This window comes from Hemiscyllium ocellatum, chromosome 34 (assembly GCF_020745735.1).
Source record: "Hemiscyllium ocellatum isolate sHemOce1 chromosome 34, sHemOce1.pat.X.cur, whole genome shotgun sequence".
Classification (NCBI taxonomy): Eukaryota; Metazoa; Chordata; class Chondrichthyes; order Orectolobiformes; family Hemiscylliidae; genus Hemiscyllium; species Hemiscyllium ocellatum.
The window spans coordinates 29,913,584-29,937,986 of record NC_083434.1 but is presented as its reverse complement, the minus strand read 5'-3'; the positions used below and the strand labels follow the sequence as shown (position 1 = coordinate 29,937,986).

General features: G+C 41.0%; 1 protein-coding gene across 3 annotated transcripts in view; it reads right to left on the bottom strand.

Moving 5' to 3' along the window:
* The window catches only part of fhod3b (formin homology 2 domain containing 3b), a 609,516-nt gene that overhangs the window by 68,513 nt on the left and 516,600 nt on the right, over nt 1-24,403 (bottom strand). For all 3 annotated transcript variants that reach the window (XM_060850278.1, XM_060850279.1, XM_060850280.1), the window contains 2 exons: nt 17,382-17,681; nt 13,918-14,801 (listed from right to left, as the gene is read on the bottom strand). In XM_060850278.1, the coding sequence (XP_060706261.1) occupies nt 13,918-14,801; nt 17,382-17,681 (1,184 nt within the window). The remainder of the gene's footprint in view (nt 1-13,917; nt 14,802-17,381; nt 17,682-24,403) is intronic.

Here is a 24,403-nt window from a genome sequence, read left to right as displayed (position 1 = left end):
ACCTGTGAAGCTTTGGAACTCAATATTGAACATCATTGTAAAGTTAAATCACCTAGAGTGAAACAGCAAATGTATATAGTTGAAAAAAAATTTGCAACAAACTCACTTTTAATGACCTTTTATTCCCAGTTATAGACAACAAACCACAGGAATTTTGCTCTCTGCGCTAGGTTTGTTAGAGCTACCTTTGAAATAGTTGCCAATATATTTCAATGTATCAGATGTGTTCATTGCACACATGTCTAACAATTGTTTGGCATTACAAAAGAAAACTGTTGTTTGCTCTACATCATGTGGAACCATTTTATTATTTTATTTGACTCAAACCCATGCCGTGGGTTGCAACTATAACAATGTTCCTTCATTTTTATTGTTCTGGATATGCCTCTTGAGGAGTAATAAACACATTCTCAGAGTATAGGAATATTACTGTGCAGATGCTGGTCTATACCAATACTGTATCAAAAATGAACTTTTAAGGGAGAAAAATGACTCCATGCTATGAGTAAAGCATTTGAAAAGCTATTTATTGTAGGTGCTCATTTTGTAATTGAGCAAAAGGCTCTTTAAAGTTAGCAGTGAAACTGCATGCTTAGGATAGTAATTTGTACAACTCATTGTTGAAGGCTGTTACTGATATCAGGTTGGTTACAGCTGTAAAGCTTCACACAACTCTGGAAATTTGATTTTAAGGTGTCAGTCACACCTGCCTCTCCATCTTTCACTGTTGCACCTCTCCAAACAAAGACAATCCTCACATTCTAGCAGAATTTTTTTTCAAATATTCTTCATTCCTAGTAGTATCTTTTTTTGCTACAAATAAGTTGGCCAAACCTGGCTGCAGGAATAATGGTGACAATAATAGAGGTAAACAAAGCTCACTGTTATTTATGCACAAATCAGACAGCAAGCTCTACCAATATAGTAGTTGGACACAAACATATAACTGTCCCAGATGGCTTTCCATTCAAATGTATTGAATTGTACAATATTCATGTATTGACATTGGAGGTATGAAACAAGTTCATCATTAAAAACATTAGAGCTTGTTCATTCTAGCACAAGTGTCCTTTTAATAGAAGGGAGGCAATGGCCTGTAATATTATCGCTGGACTGTTAATCTAGAGACTCCGATAATGTTCTGGGGACCTGGGTTCAAACTCCTCCATGGCAGATGGTGAATTTGAATTCAATTTAAATTTAAAAAGAAGTCTGTAACTAAATGCTTTATGATGACTATGAATCCATGGTTGATTGCTAGAATGAACTAGTTGGTTCACTAATGTCCTTGAGAAAAGGAAACTGCCATCCTTACCTGGTCTGGCCTACATGTGACTCTAGATCCACAGCAATGTGGCTGTCTATTAACTGCCCCCTGGGCAATTAGGGATGAACAACAGATGCTGGCCTAGCCAACAACAGCCTCATCCCATAAATGAATTAAAAAAAACAATTTCTTTGGCACATATCTTCACCACATGAAATATCATTTCTTTATATTTTAATGTTACTGAGATTTGGAAGATACTTCACAAACATTTTCTTTGTCTCCTACCTCTCTCAAATCAATCTTATTTTCCTTCTCCACTGCGTTTCATTTTTATACCTATTTTTGCATTTATAGACTCTTCTAACTTGCTGATTCATCTGATCAATAATTTTTCAATTTGTTTGGTTGGTTCAGAATAAACAGAGTTACTGGCTTGTTTATACAATCCAGATGCTTGCAGAAGGCACCAAGCTGTTTGGCTGACAGTATCATGCCATACAAAAACCCATTGAAAGTTTACAGGCAAATGCAGGTTCAAAGATCAACCCTCATTCCTGATGAAGGGCTCTGGCCCGAAACATCGAATTTCCTGTTCCTTGGATGCTGCCTGACCTGCTGTGCTTTAACCAGCAACACATTTTCAGCTCTGATCTCCAGCATCTGCAGACCTCACTTTTTACTCAATGAACAGCTAGCACGCTTTGTTCATTGCTTCCAATAACATCTGACTTGATGCATGTAGGTACATGCAGAGGGGTCGGTTGAGCTTAGTTGACTTGGTGCCTGATCTACGATGCAGAGTGATGCCAACAGAGTGGGTTCCAGTCCTATCCTGGCTGAGGTTACCATGAAGAATTCTCCTACCCAACCCCTCCTGAGGTATGATGTCCTTCAGGTTAAACCACCATCAGATGTCTATCTCACACAAGCGCACAGCCCTAAGGTCTGTTAAGGCAACGACTACTTTTACCTTTGCAACCACGTGATGGGACAGGAAGCTAAGTGCAGGAATTGGGAGAACAGAAAATTGAGAGAATACAATAAGATAACCTTTCAGCATAAGACGTAAGGCCATAAGATGTAGGAACAAAAATTAGGTTACTTGGCTATCAAAATCTCTCCAACATTCAATTCGATCATGGTTGGTCTGTTAATGCTCCATTCCATTTTTCTGTCTTTTCCCCAGAACCCTTGATTGCCTTTACTTGTTAAAATTCTCTCTCTCTCTCTCTCAATCTTGAATATATTTAAGTGCCAGGCTTAACTGTGCTTGGTGGTAAAGAATTCCACAGATTCACTATCCTGGAAAATAGTAGTTCCTTGTCATCTCTATCCTAATTGGATACTCCTTACTCAGGGATTATGCCCTCTAGTCCTAGACTCTCGCATACTGGGGGAACAACCTTTCGCCATCTGTACAGTCAAGTCCCTGAGGAATCTTACATATTGCAATGAGGTTATCTCTAGTTCTTCTACATTCTAATGAGTACAGGCCCCATCTACTCAATATCTCCTCATAAGACAGTTTCTCCATATTTGGTATCAGCCGAGTGAACCAAATCTGCCTTGTTGGCAGGATATCTTTCCCTGGATAAGAGGACCAATTACAGACACCAGCTGTGGTCGGATTAGTATCTTGCAGAGCTTTAGTTTGAGGAAGCTACTGGAATCTGTTATTTGGACAGAATGCCTGGACACACGAAATTGTTGATTTAAACAGTCAGCACACTTCGTGAAATTCTCTTCCTTGATTACGCCTGATGAATCTAGTTTTCAATTCTTGAAGGGATTTCCAATGGGGCAGCAACTAATTGGTTTCATTAAGTTATCTTGGTATTGTTAGCAAAGATTTTTGCAAGCAAGCATTTTTTTTGCCTTTCCAAAGTTTGCCTTGGACAGGTGATGGAGAGCTGCCTTTTTGAACAGTTGGGAGTCTATGCTAAATTGACAGCAATCACTGGTGAGAGATTAGCTGGAACTTGTCGTCCAATTCTGAATACCAGACATTAGAAAAGATGTCAAGTAGTTTTTGTCGAACAGTATCAGGGATAAGGGTTTTCAGTAATCTGGAGAAAGCAGAAAAGTTAGATTGTTCTCCTTAGAGTGGCATTTTTGGAGTATTTAGGGGAGAAAAACAATTTCTACTGGTGGACAGTCAGTAACAGAGGGCACTGTATTAAAGAAGTTTGGAAAAAGCAGCCAGCAGGGAGATGAGAATTTTTTTTTCTTTCAACCAACAACTGATGATATGGAATGCCCTGTCTGAAAAAGGGTGACAGAAGTGGATTCATAAGGAACATCCCTAAGGAACTTGGATCTCGACTTGAAGAGGAAACTTTACAGGGCTCATTTGTATGTCCTTTAGAGAACTGGGACAGGAAAAAAATGAACCAAACGACCTTCCTGTGTGCTGATAAGTCGACTTTCACATATTAACTACATGCTACCTTGATACAATCTTTCACCCTGTATCAGACTTGTGCTCATCCAAAATTAGAACCATAGAAATGTTACAGCACAGAAAGAAGCTACTCAGCCCATCATTCCCACACCCAGGCTGAATAAACTAGCACTTATTCTAATTTCACCTTCTAGTGCTTGTAGGTTACAGAACATCAGGTGCAGATTCAGGATCCCTTTCTACGGATTTGGGTCTCTACCTCAACTAAAAGCAGATTCCAGACACACACTATACCCTGGGGGAAACATTTTACTCATGACCTCTCAACACCTTCTACCAATCATCTTAAACCTGTGCAGCCTGGTAAAAGTCCTCTCCATAAGGGGAAATAGGTCTTCCCAGCCTCCATACCCAAGCTTCTCATTATTTTGTAACCTCAACTAAATCACCCCTCAGCCTCCTCTGTTCTAAAGAAAACAAAGCTAGCCTGCCCAATTTTTCTTCATAGCTGGAATTTTCAAGTCCTGGCAGCATTCTTGTAAATCTCCTTTGTACTCGCTCAAATAACCGTGTCTTTCCTGTAATATGGCGATCAGAACTGGAGCCAGAACTCCAGCTGTGGTCTAACCAGTGTCTTACATGGTTTCACAATTACAACCTTTTGCTCTTGTATTCAAGAGCACGCTTAATGAACAAATCGTCCACATGCCTTCTTTACCACCTTATCTACCTGTACTGCCACCTTCAGGGACCTTTTAATATTTGCGTCAAAGTCTCTCACTTCCTCTACTGCTCTCAATATTTCCCTGATTTATTGTGCATTCTCTTGTTTTCTTGCCTTCTCCGAATTGTATCGCTCCAAATCTCATCTATTCTTGCTGCTTGTTGACTTTCACTGACTCCTGGTCAGGCAGTGTCTCCAATTTATAAACTTGTTTAATTAAATTCCTCTGTGATTTTCCCCTCTTGATCTGTGCTTTATTCTCTAGCTCTGCATGTCTTGGTATCCCCGCAATATTAGCTTCCTGCACATTGCTCGTCTGTTTTTAGCCACATTGATCCTAAGCATTCAAACCTTATGGAAACCTTTCCACTTCCTACATCTCTCTTCTGTTTTCTCTTTCAGCATCCTCCTAAAAATTCTCTCTTTGATCTTGCTTTTTGGTCAGGCTTCTTTACTTCAGTATCAAGAAACAGCAAAAACAAAATGATTGGTGTTGTTGTCAAGCACCTTGGGGCATTTTATTATGCTAAGTGTGCTATATAATGAAAGTAGTCAAAGTATTATGATGGACTAAGATGTTGCTGTTTTGAGTATTGCTAAATGAATAACCTTCAAGACAGATATGACATTATTTCCTGCATAAATCCCGAGCAAACATAGATGTACACTGAGAATGGCAATAAATGGGAAATAAATACATAAGTCTTCAGCTTTGAACTTGCAGAGATGTGGCGGCCAATACACAAAATAAAAAATGCAGCTTAACGACAAAACATTAACTTCATAATTAATCGGCAGTTTTCTGACCCCACTATATCATTTTATACTGCAGAGGCAGAGTACAATATTTTACAAAGGAATTTGCGAACTGAACAGATTAATTCGCAGTCTGTACACCAATATCAATTGTTAAATTCTAACATCTTCATGCCAGCACTGTGATGAATCTATCAAATCAGGAATAACAGTTATAGAATCACAGAATTATTACGGAGACCATTCAGCTTATCCTGTCTGCACCAAGTTTGAGCATTTTAACTTCATGCTAACCTCCTGCCTTTTTCCTGTAATCCTGCACAGTGTTTCAACTTAAATTTATGTCCCTTTGAATACCTCAATGAATCTGTCTCTACAAGCAGTGCAATAAAGACCCAAATTCCCCACTATGTGAAAAAAAAGCATTCTCATTGCCTTTAATGCAAAACACTAAAAACTATGCCCCTAGTTTTCAATCCTGCACAAGCAGCAGTTTGGTTCCCCATCTACTTAGCCCAGACCCCTTTCAGCTGGAAAATCTCTACCAAATCTCCTCTTCACCATCTCCTTCCTAAGGATTCCCAACTTCTTGAACTTTCCCTCATAACTCTTTAGTATTCCTGGAAAACTCTTCTACATTTTCTCCAATGCATTCACCTCCTTCCTATAGTGTAGCACTAACAGTACACAGTCCTCCAACTGAGGTCTAACCAGTCTAGATATTCAACGATCCAAATGAACCTCTACTGAGTTTCCTATAAAACAAATTATGACAGGGAGCACTGATCGGGATAATACACAATAATGCTAAAGTTTTTCATAGAGATCATGGCACTTGCCGGTAAGGTCAAAGCATTTCAAAATCTCAGGTAAGAATCTCGGATGGATTCTCCATATCTTGCAGGTGCAGGTTAGGTGAATTGGCCATGCTAAATTGTCTGTAGTGTTAAGTGAAGGGGTTAATGAATGGGTCTGGGTGGGGTTGCTCTTCGGAGGGTCGGTGTGGACTTGTTGGGCCGAAGAGCCTGTTTCCACATTGTAAGTAACCTAAATCTAAACCTTGGCCCAAGTTTACAATATGTCAATGATATTCACTGCCAGTAAACTTCTAGAGGAAAAATGTCCAAGCAAGAGTGTTCATCACAAGTTGTAAGTTGATTTGTGCAGCTCCACCCTTAGCTTTATTAACATTGTATCTCCCGGTTAACCTTTAACTTCCATAGAAAATTGAGTATAGAATTCGGGAAGTTACGTTGCAATTGTAAGGACGTTACTGAAGCAACGCTTGGAGTATTGTGTTCAGTTTTGGTCACCTTGCTATAGGAAGGATGTTATTAAAGTGGAAAGAATTCAAAAGAAATTTTCAAGGATATGGCCAGGACTCAACAGGATAGGAAGAGGTTGGACAAGCTAAGACTTTTGTCTTTAGAGCATTGGAGACGGAGGGGGGGGGGGGGTTCTAACAGAAGTGTATAAGATCACATGAAGCATGGATAGGGTGAATGCATTCAGTCCTTTTCCCAGAGAATCAAGGATTAGAGGGCATCAGTTTATGGTAAGAGGGGAAAGCATAAAAGGGAATCTGAAGGGCAACTTTTTTTTTTACAGAGGGTGGTACACATATTGAATGAACTGTCCCATGGAAGTGGTTGAGGTGCGTACATTAACAACATTTAAAAGGCATTTGGACAAATATATGGCTAGAAAAAGTTTAGAAGGGTATGGGCTAAGTGCAGGGAAATGGGATTAGCGTGGACGGACATTTTGGTTGGCAAGGATCAGTTTGGGCTGATGGACTCTATGACTCTATAACCACCTCATCATTTTCACGGACTCGCAATTTAATCCTGTATTAAACCCACCACAGGGAATTCAGTGTAGTGATCAGAAACATAGCTATCATTTTAATAACGCGAAAAGTGTTAGTGATTACCGACCTCTCATGCACAGAAAGAGAACAGTTTCTAAGTGCGCAGTTGCATTTCTCAGGTCGAGTTGTTGCTGGAGATTATAAACAAAGTAACATGTTAATTTTAAAAAACTGTTTTACTTGCCTTGCCTGTTTCATTTATTTTCTCTCTCTCTCCACATGCCATTTTTCTTTCCCTCCCTACTTTTTTTTGGTACCTGATTTGACAGTGAATTCATGCACATTTTAATTCACCTCCTCCTCAGTTGTTTCTCCATTTTAACCTCAATGCTTTAGTTCCAATACTTAAAAGCATCATTGATTCGATTGTTCACCAAGGTCCCAGTGCCCTGTCATCCTCACTTAAAGCATCCACAACCTAAACACGTAGAAACAATTCCAACACGCATTGATGAGCTAACAGTCCTCAAACCAATCTGGTCCGTAATTTCTAAAACTCATGTAATTATAAAGATGATTGTATGATGGGTATTTAAAAACTTGCTTTGCTGAGGGGGAATGAAAATAGGTAATTTAGAAGGGTTCCTACTGGAGACAACTAAACCCTGTCTTTTGTATTGAAGGTCTAGAGGTTGGATAAGTTGAAAGACTGAAATGATTATTTGCCATCTTGATTCTATTATGGTTAACTAGGCTAAATGTTCTTCTATATATTTATCCCTGCAATATGTCCCACTGTGACAGCCTGAGGGATTAATGTAATACATGAAGGAGCTTCATGTTCAGTTAGGTTTTAAAGTGAAAACCGCAAATGCTCAGCAGGTCTAGGCAGCGTCTGTTGAGAGACAGATAGAATTACTGTTTCAGGTAGATGCCTGCTCAGATCAGCTCACCAATCCAAAACTTTAATTCGGTCTCTTTTTCATTTACAGATGCTACTGGATGAAATCAGCATTTCCCTCATTTTTTGATCTTATTGCTGACTTCCAACATCGAGAGCATTTCAATTTTAGGTTTTAAATGTGAGAATAAACTTTATTCAAAACTATTTAGAATGGTTATGGTGGTCGTCAAAAGGGGGAAACATAGTCAGTGCCACAAAATGAAGCATTAACCTAGTTTCATATCTAGTTAGTAGCTAAACATATCTCAAGGGCTTATCGTGTGGATTATTTGAAAATTAAACCTGCTTGGCTTGTCCCAAACATGGAGTTCAACGCCAATCTCATTGGACAACTGCCTTTTCTTTTCCTTTTTCTGTATCAGCTGTCCTCTGCAGGACAAGGGAATGGCTCCAAATTTCCTCAAGTGTCATAAATCACAAATCAAAATGAAGTTTGCACCCACCTCGGGTTTGGTCAAAATTTGCTGTGAATTTCACTGGCGTAAGGTTGTGCTTGAGAACCTATAAATGCAAGGTCTTTTATGTATGACAGTCAACCACAGGTACCTGAACACAGCAAGGAGTTTGAAAATTCAACATTAAAATGGCTAAATTCTGTCAATCATTTACACTGAAAATTAGCACGCCACTGTGTGCTTTCAGGAATACATTGTTGTATTAGTGTGAATTAGCACTGAATAAATTATGCTTTTGGAACAACTTACCTTGCACCAAAAATGTGTCATTTTCAATGCCACCAAGAGACACTTCTGCAGCAGCACTAACCTGCTCACTAATGCTTGGTTTGGATTTCATCAGGGCCATCCAGTCCATGACCTTATTACAGCCTTGCTACAAACACCGACAAACAAGCTGAAAACAAGAGATGAGGCGAGACTGACTGCCCTCAACATCAATGTAGCAATTGTTCGAGCTTGGAATCAAGGCTCGTTAGCAAATCTGAAGCCAGTAGGTACTGGGGAAACTTTCCCCCCTTGCTGGGGCCATACCAAGCTCACAAGATGATTATTGTGATGGCTGGAGGTCAATCATCTCAGTCATAGAACATCACTGTAGGAGTTCCTCAGCGTAGGGTCCTAAGCTCTAACATCTTCAGTTGCTTCAATCCCTTTCTCTCCATTATAAAGTCAGAAGTGAGGATGCTTGCTGAAGATTACACAATGTTTTGTAGCATTTGCAACTCCTCAGAAACAGTCCATGTCAAAATGCAACAAGACATGGATAACATTCAGACTTGGGCTGGCATCAAGCAAGTAACATTCATACCACATGAATGCCAGGAACTAACCATCACCATCAAGAATCTAACTATTTCTCTTGACATTTAATGGAATTACTATTGAATTCCTCATGAAAATCATTTTAGTGTTTATTATTGGCCAGAAACTTAAAACAGAATAGTCATAAATGATGTGGTCACAAGAGTAAATCAGAGACTGGGACTTCTGTGGTGAGCAACTCACCATCTGATTTCCAAAGCTGGTCCAGCAACGACAAGGCACAAGTTAGGAGGGAGATGGAATACTCACTAGAGTGGATCAGCGTGGATTCAACAACATTCAAGGAGCTCAATACATTCCTGAAGAAAGCATCCTGCTTAATTGGCATCCCATCCACTACCTTCAGCATGCACACACTCCAATCCACAGTGGCACCAGTGTAAACCATCTGCAAGATCACCTCAATATCTAATCAAGGCTCCTTCAGAATTAAACTTTCAAACCGACATCTGCCACCATCTAGAAGGGCAGCAGGTCTTTGGATTCACTTGCTCATGGAGGGTAGAACACAGGAAATAAGTCACAAGAACATTAACCAGTCAAGTCTCAGAGGTATGGGTGAGGTTTTCAGCAGCCAATGAGCCGAGGAAGGGTTGGATCCATGTTATAGAGACAGATGTACAGCACAGAAACAGACCCTTCGGTCCAACTTGTCCATGCCAACCAGATAGCCCAACCTAATCTAATCCTACTTGCCAGCACCTGGCCCACATCCCTCCAAACCCTCCCTATTCATAAACCCATCCAGATGGGTTTTAAATGCTGCAATTGTACCAGTCTCCACCGCTTCCTCTGGCAGCTCATTCCATACATGTACCACCGTCTGTGAGAAAAAGTTGCACCTTAGGTCTCTTTTATATCTTTCCCCTCTCATCGTAAACTTATTCCGTCTACTTCTGGATTCTATATTCATGAGGGGAATATAATCAGTCTTTGTGATGGTACATTCATTTTGTTAAAAACTTATCTAGTTGTCACGAGGTCCACTGACACCTTGAAAACATGATAATTTTATAATGCTTAGAGAAAGGAGACACTCATTTGTCCCCAGGTTTATCTGTCCGAGGAGTGTAGCTACATGCAACTCTCCGTATACCCATTCAATAGAGTCTCTTTGATCCAAACTGAGTGCCACAGTGCCAAAATGTACTTTGCAATACAACTCCCATTTTTGAGTTATGCATCACAGTGATACTGACAGGAACCCAGTTACTGTACTGCAACTTCAGCATTACTGCTAATCATTAAATATTATAGCACAGAAACAGATTGTTCAGCTCTTTGTGCTGCTGTCAGCTCTTCACGGCCCCACTTACTCGCTCTTTCCCCGATGTTATAAATTGCCCCCGTTCAAATTGAGAAAAATATTACCGAATCTAATTCCACTTTCCCATTCTTATATTGTACTTTAAATCATTATATCTCTCACCATAAAAACAAAACTGAAATTTCCTCTGCCTCTTTTCTGAATTACTTCAAATCCATGCCCTCTGACAGAATTGCTTCTGCCATGTCAGCAGTCAATCCTGCAAAAATTTCAATACCTTTATAAAACCTTCCCATCATCTTCTCTGCTTTTAGATTAATTCTGTCATCGTTCATATTTTCATGGAACTGGAATGCCCGATCCTCAATGTCATCCCAGAAAATCTCTGCACTCTCAGCAAGAACTTGCCAACCTTCCGGAAGTGCAGTACCCAGAAATGGACACGATACTTAAGCTGATGTTCAGCCAATAATTTATCAAAGATTTATAACATGTGCCTGCATAACATTACATAGATATTCAAGAATGGATGACTGCAGCTATTATGTCTGACCCAAGATATTGAAAGCTGAAAATGTGTTGCTGGTTAAAGCGCAGCAGGTCAGGCAGCATTCAAGGAACAGGAAATTCGACGTTTCGGGCAAAAGCCCTTCATCAGGCAAACAGGCAGGAGGCTGGAAGAACACAACAAGCCAGGCAGCATCAGGTGATGGAGAAGTCAACGTTTCGGGTGTAACCCTTCTTCAGGTGGATGCAGGGGGAGCTGCAGATAAAGAGGGAGGTGGAGGCAGGATGGTGAAGTGGGGATAGATGAAGACAGGCAGAGGGTATGACCTGGTTGGTCAATGGGAGGAATGAATCTGGTTGGTGGCAGGGAGCAGTGGCAGTGAGGGGATTGGGTTAGGAAGAGAGTCAGGGGTTGGGGAGGGAGATTAATTGAAATTGGAGAACTCAAAGCAGAGTATTCCGGGTGCTGGAAAGACTTGCCTGTTGATTGACACAGCAAATTAGAAAGGTTTCAGTTCACCATGGGGCTCTGGATTTAAATCTAATCCAAAGAGGTGGCATGCATCACTGCTGCAATACAATTCAAGGTCTAATGCAGATTCATTTGGATAGGTTATTCACATTGTTCCCGAAGCACCAAAATTGGCAAAATTGCTAGCAATTAATGATTACTACCTCTCCTTCTCTTCGCAGAACCACGTGCTGGGAGGTGTAGACAGTAGAGATGTCAGGAAGATCCAAGCTTGATGTTTTTCTAACTATCAGGGCCTGTCCCCCCAACTTTTCTTTGAAGTGAAATGGATTAAATATCAAACCTTGGAATGAATGTCAAAGATTCACCAGGGTTTCAAGGGCTAGGCTGTTTGGACTCATTGCAAACATTGGAACTGCATTCCCTGGAGTATAGGAGGTTAGAGGGTGACTGCATCTTCTCTTTCAAGTACTATTCCCCAGTGCTTCTATACCATTTCTCTAATGTACAGTCCAGAGAAAGATCATTCTTCTAATTAGTGGGATGTAGGATTTATCCCAGGAGAAAAGGTTGGACAGGTTGTTCTGTATCATTAAGTTTAAAACATAGAGAGGTCATTCCATTAAGGTTTACAAGATCCTGAAAGGTGAGGGCAAAGCAAATTTGAAAAGGTTGCTTCCTCATGTGAGATAGACCAGAACTAGATGCTACAGTTTGAAACTAAAAAGAGTTTCATTTCAGATAATAGAACATAGAAAGATATAGCGCAGTACAGGCCCTTCGGCCCTCGATGTTGCGCCGACCGAATCCTACCTAACCTACACTAGCCCAATAACTTCCAAATGCCTATCCAATGCCCGCTTAAATGACCATAAAGAAGGAGAGTTCACCACTGCTACTGGCAGGGCATTCCATGAACTCACAACCCGCTGTGTAAAGAATCTACCCCTAACATCTGTCCTATACCTACCACCCCTTAATTTAAAGCTGTGTCCCCTAGTAATACCTGACTCCATTAGCGGTAAAAGGTTCTCAGTGTCGACCCTATCTAAACCCCTAATCATCTTATACACTTCTATCAAATCTCCCGTAAACCTTCTCTTCTCCAATGAGAACAGCCCCAAGTGCCTCAGCCTTTCCTCATAAGATTTTCCTACCATTCCAGGCAACATCCTGGTAAACCTCCTCTGCACTCGTTCCAATGCCTCCACATCCTTCCTATAGTATGGCGACCAAAACTGCACACAATACTCCAGATGAGGCCGCACCAGAGTCTTATACAGTTGCAACATGACCTCAGGACTCCGGAACTCAATTCCTCTACCAATAAAGCCCAGTACACCATATGCCTTCCTCACAGCACTATTTACCTGGGTGGCAACTTTCAGAGATCTGTGTACATGGACACCAAGATCCCTCTGCTCATCCACACTACCAAGTAGCCTACCATTAGCCCAGTAATCCATCTTCTTGTTACTCCTACCAAAGTGAATGACTTCACACTTAGCTACATTGAATTCCATTTGCCACATTTCTGCCCAGCTCTGCAACTTATCTATATCCCGCTGTAACCTACCACTTCCTTCCTCACTATCCACAACTCCACCGACTTTTGTGTCATCCGCAAACTTGCTTACCCAGCTTTCAAGCCCTTCCTCTAGATCATTTATAAAGATAACAAAAAGCAATGGTCCCAAAACAGATCCTTGTGGTACACCGCTAGTAACTGCACTCCAAGATGAACATAGTCCATCAACTACTACCCTCTGTCTCCTTCCAGCCAGCCAATTCCTAATCCAAACCTCTAATGTATCCTCAATGCCATACCTCCGTAGTTTTAGCATAGATAAATGAAGGGAACATTTTTTTCTGAGGTTTGAAAGTCTGTGGAATTATTTTCCTCAGAAAAAATGTTGGAAGCAGGATCGTTGAATATTCTTGAGCACAGTAAACAGATTCTTCATTCACAAATAACTCAAAAGGGTGTGTATAGGGAATAAGGAGCAAAATGGAGCTGAGGCCATATTAGGTCAGCCATAATAGAGCAGTCTCAAGGGGCCACTTGGCCTTCTCTCACTTTGAATTCACATGTTCGTAATATGGTGAACAGAGGTGTACACAGCAGTCCAAGTATGGCATAACTGAGGTCATACACAAGTTTAACTTCACATCTCTACTTTTGAATTTTATTCCACTCAAAAATGAACCCCAATGGATTTTTATGCTTTGATTGATTAATATGCGTTGCTCCCTTTAACAATTTGCATCATTATCTCCAAATCTCTTCACACCTCAGCCCTATTTAGACCCACTTATCAAAAAGGTTATTCTTCACATTGAAAACTAACACCTTACACGATCCATTTGAAATCAATATTATTTATATCAGCATTATTCAGATTGTTGACAGCTTTTCCCTTAGTGTCCCCTAAAAGAATTTTCTAATGTCTTACAACTGCTCATTACCTTAGTGACTGGTAATTCCTTGGATTTTGATTCAAACAGATGCTCCAGTTTGGATACATCCAACTTTACCGGCTCCAGGCGGGTCCAGAGGGGTTCTCGGCATCGCTTGTGATTTTTGTATTGCCAATTAATCGGTCGGACTTCATTCCAGAATAGCCTGATAGTTTTCTTCTTCTTGATAAATGTTGGCTCACTCCTGGACAGATGGGGCGACCCCATGACTTGGTGAGGGGCAAAAGGTGGAGGTGGAGGTGTGGTCACTCCAGGCACTGGAGGAGGAGGTGGGCAGTACAGTAAAGGTGGTGGGGGAGGGGGAGGCAAGCCCACAAAAGAAAGCGGGGGAGGGGGCGGAGGCGGAAGTATTGAGTCTCCAGAATTCAGTAAGTTCTCCATGTCCAACACATCCACATCATCATCCTCCTCCAAGTCTGTGAAGTCTATATCTTTGATCTTTAGCTCCCTCGGATTGGCCATGAGTTGATCCCAAATGTAGTCGGATTCTTTTTTTGGCTGTGCAGTCACTTTATCCACAGGCTTCGCACTCACTTCAGAATCAGACAGTGTGTGCCCTTTACCCAGCTCCCCGCTGTTAAATTTGTCAGTAAAAGCTTTCACACTGCCATGGTTCTCCAGATGGTCAATCTCCATCTTTTTCACTTTGTCCTCACAAGCCTGCTTGCTGGCTTGGAGAATGCTGATGCGGCTGGCCAGAGTGGCCAGGGACTCTTGTTTCTCCTCCTCTTTTCTCTCGAGCTCTGTTTCCTCGCCATCGTCTGTCTTTTTGTTCTGCGCATACAACATGTCCAGCATGAACCGTTTGTTATTGAGAATGTTGCTGCACTGCTCATTTACACTGACTTCCTTAATGCTTTGCGTCCATTTACCTGTTGTCCAAATTTTAAAAAAAAGACATGAGTGTTAGAATTCAGCAGAGATCTTTAGTAACTTTCCCATAAAGTGGAGCTAGAAATCCAACTGTTTCCTAATGCAATGTGAAGCTAGCACATTAAGCTGAATATAAGTGAAGCCAATTTGTTTTGCTTTCTTTACTGTAGGAATCATTGGAATTCTTAACCTCTTCTTTTTCCAGGAGTGTAATCCATTGTCTTAAGCTACATTATAAATCTATTGTATTTTAAAAAGAAAATGATAAATTACAGCAATGCATTAACAAAGGAATGGTGAGTGTGTCCAGCTGTTGAGAGTTCTCAGACGTGCGGGCTTGGAGACAGATATATCTTGCATATAATAAAAAAGAAACAGAACTAGTAGAAATTAGTATTAAGCATTTTACTGTTCCCTGGGTGACAAATGATTTCGCAATTAAATTTTAGCATCACAGTCCTTTAATCTCAATGTGGCTTTGTAGTCTTCAAATAAAATGGACGCTTTAAGTTGATAAGATATGGTATAGAACAAAAAATCTCCCTGGGTTTCTGTGCATGTGCAGAGAACATTGTATCATAAGTACATTGAATTACTCGTTCCTTTAAACTTTGTAAAGTGTTTGCATTTATACGGGGGTATAAATATATATAACAAAAATATTTTTATGGCCATTGCAAGGATTACCGAATGCAATGAAAACACACTCAGATCATCGGAGGCACGTTGATTTCTACGTTGGTGGATTCATCAAGTATTTTACATGTTTTGGATATATATCCCTTCCCACCTATGGGAATCCTGGTCGGAATCCATACCAGACTGACAGAATTCTTTTTTTTAAAAAACAAGAGTGTGGTGGAATCACATAAGTGAGCCCAGGCAACTTCAATCCCATTCCTGGGAGACAGGATACTACAGAACTAAATGACACACAACTTGAAATGAATAGATCCTAAATTGTGTCTCATTTAGTTCTATGGTGTTTAAATATTTAGTGGGGAGGAAGAATTATTATTTGCGTAGCCCACTTGCTTCAGAAAACATTGTAGTACTTCTCAGTTGCTATAACTGGTTGCATATGCTTCTTCCATCAGCTATCAGAAACTGCCTTCAGCTCTGCTTCTGAATTGCTATCCTTAATGGATGGACTCCATGCTGTGACTGCTCTTTTGAATCACACAGGTTGCTGGATTGCATTGAGTAACTGCACGAGATGCAGTGTTACTGAGTACGCACCATACAGAGGAGAAACAAATAGAATGAGATATTCCCTCCTTACAAGGAGGGGCAAATCAAGATGTTTTTGTGCACCCTATAGATTCTCTAAATCGCCCAGTGATTTTTATTAGGAAAATGACAATGTACACACAGACTTAAAGTATGAAGGCACTATAAGGGACACAAACTGCAGTGAGTGAACATTAATCACTGACCGCTCACAACCTCCTCATTTCAAATACTCTATTTCCAAGAGAAATGAATAATGGCAGAGGCTGCGGTGCCAGTAAAAGCAACATGAGGCACATCAGCTGATCTGGCAAGGTCAGAAGTAATGAGAGTAATTAATCCATGAACTGAAGCAACACGGAGAGCACCTAATTCTGCAATATTGGTGATTTTGAATACCATTTATCAAATTGCCTCATACACAATTTCATTTTATTCTGCCTTGAGTCTACATTTTTGGCTCCACTCTGGTCAATTGCATTTGTACCCCTTCTAATTTCTTCACCAAATGTGCTGCACAAGTTTGCAAATAATACTCTTTTGGGGTCTAACTAATGTGCCAAAGATTTAGCACAACCTCTTTGCTTATGTATCGGATGCCTTGAATTTTGAATGACGTGAAGGTGCAGGTGTTGGACTGGGGGAGGGGGAACAAAGTCAGAAGTCACACGGCATCAGGTTATAGTCTAACAGGTTTATTTGAAGTCACAAGCTTGTGGAAGATCGCACTGCACTGAAAGCTTGTGATTTCAAATAAAACATGTTGGACTCTTACCTGTTGCGTTTGAGCTGGTGATGTCTGACATTGAGTTATGAAGTCAATGATCCCAAAAATCTTTTTCGCAGCCTGCTCAGCTTACCCTCCCACTACAAACTGAGGGAGGAAACTGTATGTCTCCCTTCCACTCCTCCTGGGGCTTTCACTTCCCTAGATGCTACGAAACTGAATTATTGTTTTTGACACATTAGTATGTTTTGGTCAGGATCAAAACCAGTGATTTGTTATTTAGGACCCTTAGCCTGTTCAGTCATCAGAATAAACACAGGTTTCATGTATCTACTTGGAAGAAAAAGAGAGAGATTAACAGAATCAACACAAAGAAAACATTCACATCACGATGTATCCTTCAGAAAATGTTTACTCTGTACGGGAAACTTGCACGTTACTCACAGCTACTAATCTGATTCAATGAAAGCTGGTATATAATTATGTTGAGGCATATTCTGTGTGGTGCAGCATAGTAAGTTATCTATTTTAGTACAACACAGCAACCTGCAATTACTAATTGTTACCCAGAACTGTTTAACACAGTGTAGTATTACAGATGCACAGAAAATGTGGTTGTTACCAGTTTCATTGTCGCTGGTTAATTTGTCTTCCCTTTCTTCTCTTTCTAAAGTGCTGCTGGCTGATGAGATGCTGGACGCTGAGCAGTTATCTTTCTCATTCACTTCTTCATTCTGCCTCTCCTTCTCGCTCAAGATTGCATTTTCTTCAGGCTCACGGTCAGCTCCCTGCTGAGTCTCCAGCTCTGAAGGTCCTGATTCAGTGACCACCTCTGTTTCTCGTTCGATTTCTGATTCAGGCTCTGGTTCAGGCTCAGGATCAGGCTCCGTCTCAGGCTCCGGCTCTTGCTCACTGGCAGAGACTAACAGGAACAGAAGGAGGAGGGATTCTTAGATACTGTTAAAGCCACATTACTTCACAATGTCAGTTTTGTATGTTTCAGCATCTGTTTTACTGCCACAAGAAAACCATCAGTTTTTCTCTGCAAAGGCCGTGCTCTTTAAAAGTATTTTCTAATTAACGGAAAGCATTAACCTCAATACCTTTGGAACTATCAAGCGTGACTTGTTGGAAATGAGACTAACCAAAGCTGCTGATAAAGGCAAACTTTTAATATCTCTGAGTGTGCAAGACAGATCCCAATGAATTTGCAACCTGCTTCACTGTCAACTAGCTCTGTACTAGCATTAGTGTTTACAGACCAGTATTTTGATTACAAACTTTTGTCACTTACTTTCCTGTTGTGGTGAATTAACGTTTCCCTTTTTTAAAAAAAACCTGTTTTTCAAAATGTTCAGGCCCACTTGCAGCCCAGTTCCCAAACCTCCCTCGATATCATATAAGCACCATTCAGTCACAGGTCCTTCGCCTGTTGCGCAAACCCCCCATAACCCCCACATGGGTTCCGAGACTCTAAATCCAATGTGCGTGGGACTGTGGCACAAACCTTCAACTTGCTACGTGCACACAATGCAATGAAACTCTGTGTCAGTTAACCTTTTACACTTATGGCTCCATTTACACCGGATGAATGTTGCACGCAATGGATACAATTTTCTTTCTGGCACAGTTTAGCTGATGAACGCTCTTATCAAGGACAGCAGGAATGGGTTTGTTACTGTCACTGATAAGAACAGAAATGAACAATTTTTCCTTTATAGCGTGATAAATGGTGTGTAAAATCCCAACTTCACTGCACACACCTGGTAATGGGTCTCCAGTGCATTGTACTCAAATAGACGGGTGAAGTGCAGCTCTCAGTCCACACAGGACAGATTTACAACTTCTCATACCCATAGGGAGCAGACCAGTTGCTCCTGCAACTCTTCCTAACTGGAGATTATAGAATTGCAACAGATCTGGGAGCAGGAATACTAATAACTCGCTAATAGTTTCTCCTGCTGTGATTGGGAAGGTTGTGGCTTTGCAAGTCCTTATTGTTTCACCCATTGTACACAGGAAGGGCTACATAGTTGATTGCAGTTACAGTTTGGAGACTGCAGGATGGACTGAACTCACATTGCAGATGTGCTTGTTCTCCTCAGTGCCTGACAAGTTAAATTAGTTAATTCCAATTTTAAAAACCTCTTATACGTCACCTGGTCCTGTTAAAAACACACAAGGACCTTGTGTTAAATTATCTTTCACCCATTAAACTGATCCCATTCCCTTACCCTATTCTGAAGATGTTCACTCAGTATCCACATATAAACGTAACAAGGAGAGATTGTGACTTGAGCAGGAACTTTTGCTGTCTTTGTCTTTTCTAACTAACCTAAATGAATTGCTGATATAAAGGACAAAAATCAAAAGATGTAAAACTGGAAGAACTGCAGATGCTGTAAATCTGAAACAAAAACAGGAAATGTTGGAAAATCTCAGCAGGTCTAGCAACATCCATGGAAAGCAAACAGGGTTTAATGTTTCGGGTCCAGTGACCCTTCATAACTGGGATCAAGAATGCTAACAACTCCTTAATAGTTTCTCCTGCTGTGACTGCAGAGATTGTGGCTTTGCAAGCCCTTATCCTTCCAGCCATTGTACACAGAAAGGGCTACATATTGGATTTTAATTTTACTGGAGCTGAAATGTTAACCCCAGATCAAAGCTGAGACCTTCTTGGTCCGTATGAGGAACTACACATTGAACTCAGTCATAGAGATGGATAGCATGGAAACAGACCCTTTGATCCAACTCATCTTGCTGCATTGTCCATGAAAAAAGAGACATAGAGAAAACTGTCAGGATGCTCTTGTCTTACTTTGAACCCTTCTGTGCCACAGACTCAACACAAGACAACGTAGACTGCTGACTGAACCATCAATGAGGCAGGGTAACTGACTGAACTCCCTTCTGTCTTCCCCATAAACACAGGTATTTACTTACTCCCAGATGGAGATAACCTGAACTTATATGCTGCATTTCATGAGGCAATCTATTCTGTGGAAACACAGCACCACTGGCATAAATGCATTCAACAAAATTTACAATGTACCACTTACAAAGCTTTATTAACTGACAGGATGCCAATATGATGAGAAAAAGGAGTTGCCAGAAGATTCTTCTGCAGGCTGATGCTACATTCTACTATTAGATTCAGAAACAATTTGGTTCATCAACAATCCAGTGATAGATAAATATCAAGTCAGGAGATTTGGAAACACGACTGAAAACAATGCAATTGATGATATAATAATGTTTACATTTTATTATGAAAAGTTTTCATGGTTGTCCAATCTGTCCTTTGAGACATTCTTTCTCTCGATAGTCACAACCCCTAAAAACCATATGCAATCTTTCCACAAGAGTGATATTCAACTTTCTAACAATTACATGGAGGAGGTGCTGGTGTTGGATTAGGGTGGACAAAGTTAAAAACCAGCTAAACCAGGTTATAGTCAAACAGGTTTATTTGGAAACACTAGCTTTCGGATCGCTGCTCCTTCATCAGATGGTTGTGGAATATAAGATCATAAGTCAGAATTTATAGCAAAGGGTTACAGTGTGATGTAACTGAAATTATATATTGAAAAAGACCTGGATTGTTTGTTAAGTCTCCCATCTTTTAGAATGGGCATGTTGGTTTCAATTCTTTCATATGTAAATCGCAGAACTTTTTAAAAGTTACATTCTCAAACGAACAATAGATGCCACTTTGGCCCAGATAATGCATTGATGATGAGATGCCCTGGGTGAGACTGTGCCACAATGTTCTGACTGATTCTAATCCAAAAAATGGATTTACAGATTTTTATATGGATTCATACAGCTTTCGAGCAAAGTAAAATGTAATTCTGCCAACACAAATTCACCCCACAAACATTTTTTGCATATGCATGTGGGTGTGTATTGGTGTGGGGGGGTGGTGATGAGTGTCTGTGACAGGGTGTGTGTATGTATGTGAGAGTAAAGGAGTATAAGTCTGTTAGAGGGTGCGTATGTGCATGGGAGTGTATGTGTGAGCATACGAAAGAGGGCTTGTGTATGAGAGAAGGTCTGCGAGTGTGTATGGGTCTGTAGGAGCAATTTTATTTTACACAGAGGGTGGTTCATGTGTGGGATAAACATCCGAGAAATTGGTAGATGTGGGCACAGTTACAACTTTAAAAGACATTTGGATAAGTACATGAACAGGAAAGGTTTGGAGGGATGTGGGCCAGGAGCAGGCAGGTGTGAATAGTCTAATTGGTCTTATGTTCAGCATGGACTGGTCGAACTGAAGGGTCCATTTCTCTGTGTATGACTGTGAACTTTTAATCATCTCATTTTTAACAAAACTGTGGGAAATGAGAGATTTGGTTATTAATTTTTCCATCAACTAAAGTGAATCTTTGGCGACTGGGGTGTTCCTAAGGAGTCGATGAAATGACTGAATATTTTTGTACACTTATTCAAAATAATGTTACAATTTGGAAAGGGGTGCGAAATAATCCTGCAATAATTGGCTCAGATTTGTCTGTTGGCAACAACAGAAAGGTACTCATCATTCATTAAAGTAAAAGCAACCTGCAGAACGTCCGGGGCTTTGGGTGGTGATTCATGGTCATCAGGAGTATAATAAAGTTATCCCAATTTATTCCCAAGAAAACAGTGTACTAAATGAAAGCAAACTAAACAAAAACGATCTTACTGTAAGAAAACTCTTAACAAGAGTGGGTGCTGCAAGGAATCATGTGGTTAGTGGTCAGCACGGTGGCACAGTGGTTAGCACTGCTGCCTCACAGTGCCAGAGATCGGGGTTCAATTCCTGCCTCAGGCAACTGTCTGTGTGGAGTTTGCACATTCTCCCAGTGTCTGGGTAGGTTTCCTCTGAGTCCAAAAATGTGTAGGTTAGGTGAATTGGCTATGCTAAATTGCCCACGGTGTTAGGTGAGGGGGTAAACGTCGGGAAGTAGGTATGGGTGGGTTGCTCTTCGGAGGGCCGGTGTGGACTTGTTGGGCTGAAGGGCCTGTTTTCACACTAAGTAGTCTAAGTCTAAGTCACCATGGGGTCTACCCTGTGGTTGAGTTCGTTGAGTTCCTTGACCCATGAAAGCCACCAGAGCTGGAGGGAAATGGCCATTTCTGGCCTCAAAGCACCCATCAGAGACTTGGGATCATTGTGGGGGAGAGGGCCAGACTAATAAAGGTGAGTGAGGTTGTAATAGAGATTTTGAAGATTATATCATCAGGAGAGGAAGGTAGTGTGGTTCTGGGTGGCCAGAGGTATGCCGGGGCTGGTTTTCAGCAGACACCACACCCTCCGTTTCCCCTGAAACCTTTACCCTTTGAATCTTGGTGCCTTGAGCAGGCGCAGAGTACCTGACCACAAGTGGAAGTCCCCGTCTCCCCTTTCACCTCACTTCAGGTGGCCAGAAGTCAGGCTTCTGGAGGTGGAGAGAAAACCTTGGGACTCCTATTTAATCTGAAGTGTCAGCAAGCTGCAGTGGTCGCAGGGATAATGGATGTCAACGAGCTCATGAATTAAACCGGCATCCCACCACTAGCTGCTGAATGCCTGCGTCTGCCACTTCTGCCCACTGACTTCAATCAAGAGGAGGTTTGCTGCCACAGGGGAACACATGCAGGACCTCCCCCGTCTATCCAGAGGGCTCAGCTGCCGTGCTCCCTATGGCATTGCGCACAACCTTGCGCAATGTGGCCCAACGTGCCGCTGGCTGGGTCAGGAGAACGACAGAGAAGGTGAAGTCACTGGCGGGGTACCCAATCCAGCAAGATCAAAATGGAAATCAACAGGAGATGTTAGGGCAAAGTCACCTCCCACTAGGACAAGTGGGAATATTTCACCTGATGAAGGAGCGGCGCTCTGAAAGCTAGTGCTTACAAATAAACCTGTTGGACTATCACCTAGTGTTGTGTGATTTTTAACTATCAACAGGGAAACAGTGTTGAGAAAATGTGGAGCTGGGGAAAGTACAGCAGTTCAGGCAACATCCGAGCAGCAGGAGAGTCAATGTTTCAGGCAGGACCCTTCCTCAGGACTAGTGGGGAGCAGGAATGGGAGCTATCTTTCAAAAATATTCCCAAGGCAACACAAAGAACTACCACTTATTTCAGTGTGGAGGGAAGGCTTTGTACGACAAGAGTTTAATGACCTTACCATATAAATAGTTGTACTTCTAAAAACCACAAGAAAGACAGGAAGACAATGTTCTTCAGTACAGACTGCAACTAAAATACAGGAAATCTGACACTAGGATACCTGCTTCCAGCAAACTCCAGCAACTTCAAACCTTTTATACACTAACGAAAACTGAAGGTTCTGGCACGAATGGCCAGCGGCACCATTTATTAATATAACCACAGGAGCAGCCCACCAGTCTGTTCAGGCTCTCCACCAAGCTGCACTGAAAACTGGCAAAATGACTGTCACCTTTACTTGCTAAAGTTCCTTATATGAAAGTTGCTTTAAATGAAAATCATTCAACAGCACTCTGGGAATCCTTCATTAGAAATGCAACAAGATGCCTCTTCAACCAACTATATTTAAGATATTTTCCTGAAGTATACAGAGTAAACTAAGTATGTTTAATTCCACAGGACAAAACAAGGAGGAAAATCAAGGTGAGATGAGCAGAGATTAGAAGGGTCAGAGTGTTCAAAAAGTTATTTACTTTTCCAAAAATCTCCAATAATTAAAACAATAAAAATGATACTCCAAGCTTGTAAATGTTTTGGACAGTAAGTTAATATTTATCATAGCTTATCATAAATTTCCGCTACATTTATATATCTAGTGCAAAGGTATCGTGGATTTGATAGTCAGATCGCCGAGGTACTGGCACAGTGAAGCCTGTGGAGGAGCAGGATTGTTCTGATTGGAACGCCCTGATCTCTGCATCTTTGGATACCTAAAGCTGTCGGATTTAAACAATAACAATTGAGTGTATTGATAGCTTTACCATTACATTGCTTACTGTATCTGGTCCACTATGACAAAATTATGTGGCCAATCCAATGGATTAGCTTTTGTTTTGCTCCTAGCATAATGCTTGCAACAGATGCTTTACAAGGTCCCAGGGCAGCTTCCAATACTTACAATCACAGACATCAAGCATAATTGGACAGAACACATTACACATGCATCAGGGAGTTAAAACTTTTAAGGTTCCACCCACAAACCACTCTTGCTCTTGTCAATGTCATCTGGAGCTATATGTCTGTGCAATTACCTTGTGTTCTTTACTAATTAATTACATTTATTCCCATGTCCATGCATATGCAGGTACATATATACATACTATTTGGTGATACAGGAAACTGCAGAAAGGGTTACTGTTGTTAATGAGTAGTCCTTCATAGTTTTTATTGACTGCTACAAGGTTCAGTTGTAGGAAAGCAGGGGAGCATGGGTGGTGGGGGGTAGAAACAGGAATGGGAGATGTCTTTTAAAAAGATTCCAAAGGCATTGGAAAGGACTACCACTTATTTCAGTGTGGAGGGAAGGCTTTGCACGGTAAGAGTTTAATGACCTTACCATACAAATAGTTGTACTTCTAAAAACCACAAGAGAGAGGAACACAGTGTTTTTAGGTACAGACTGCAACTAGAATACAGGAAATCTGCCACTAGGATACCTGCCCC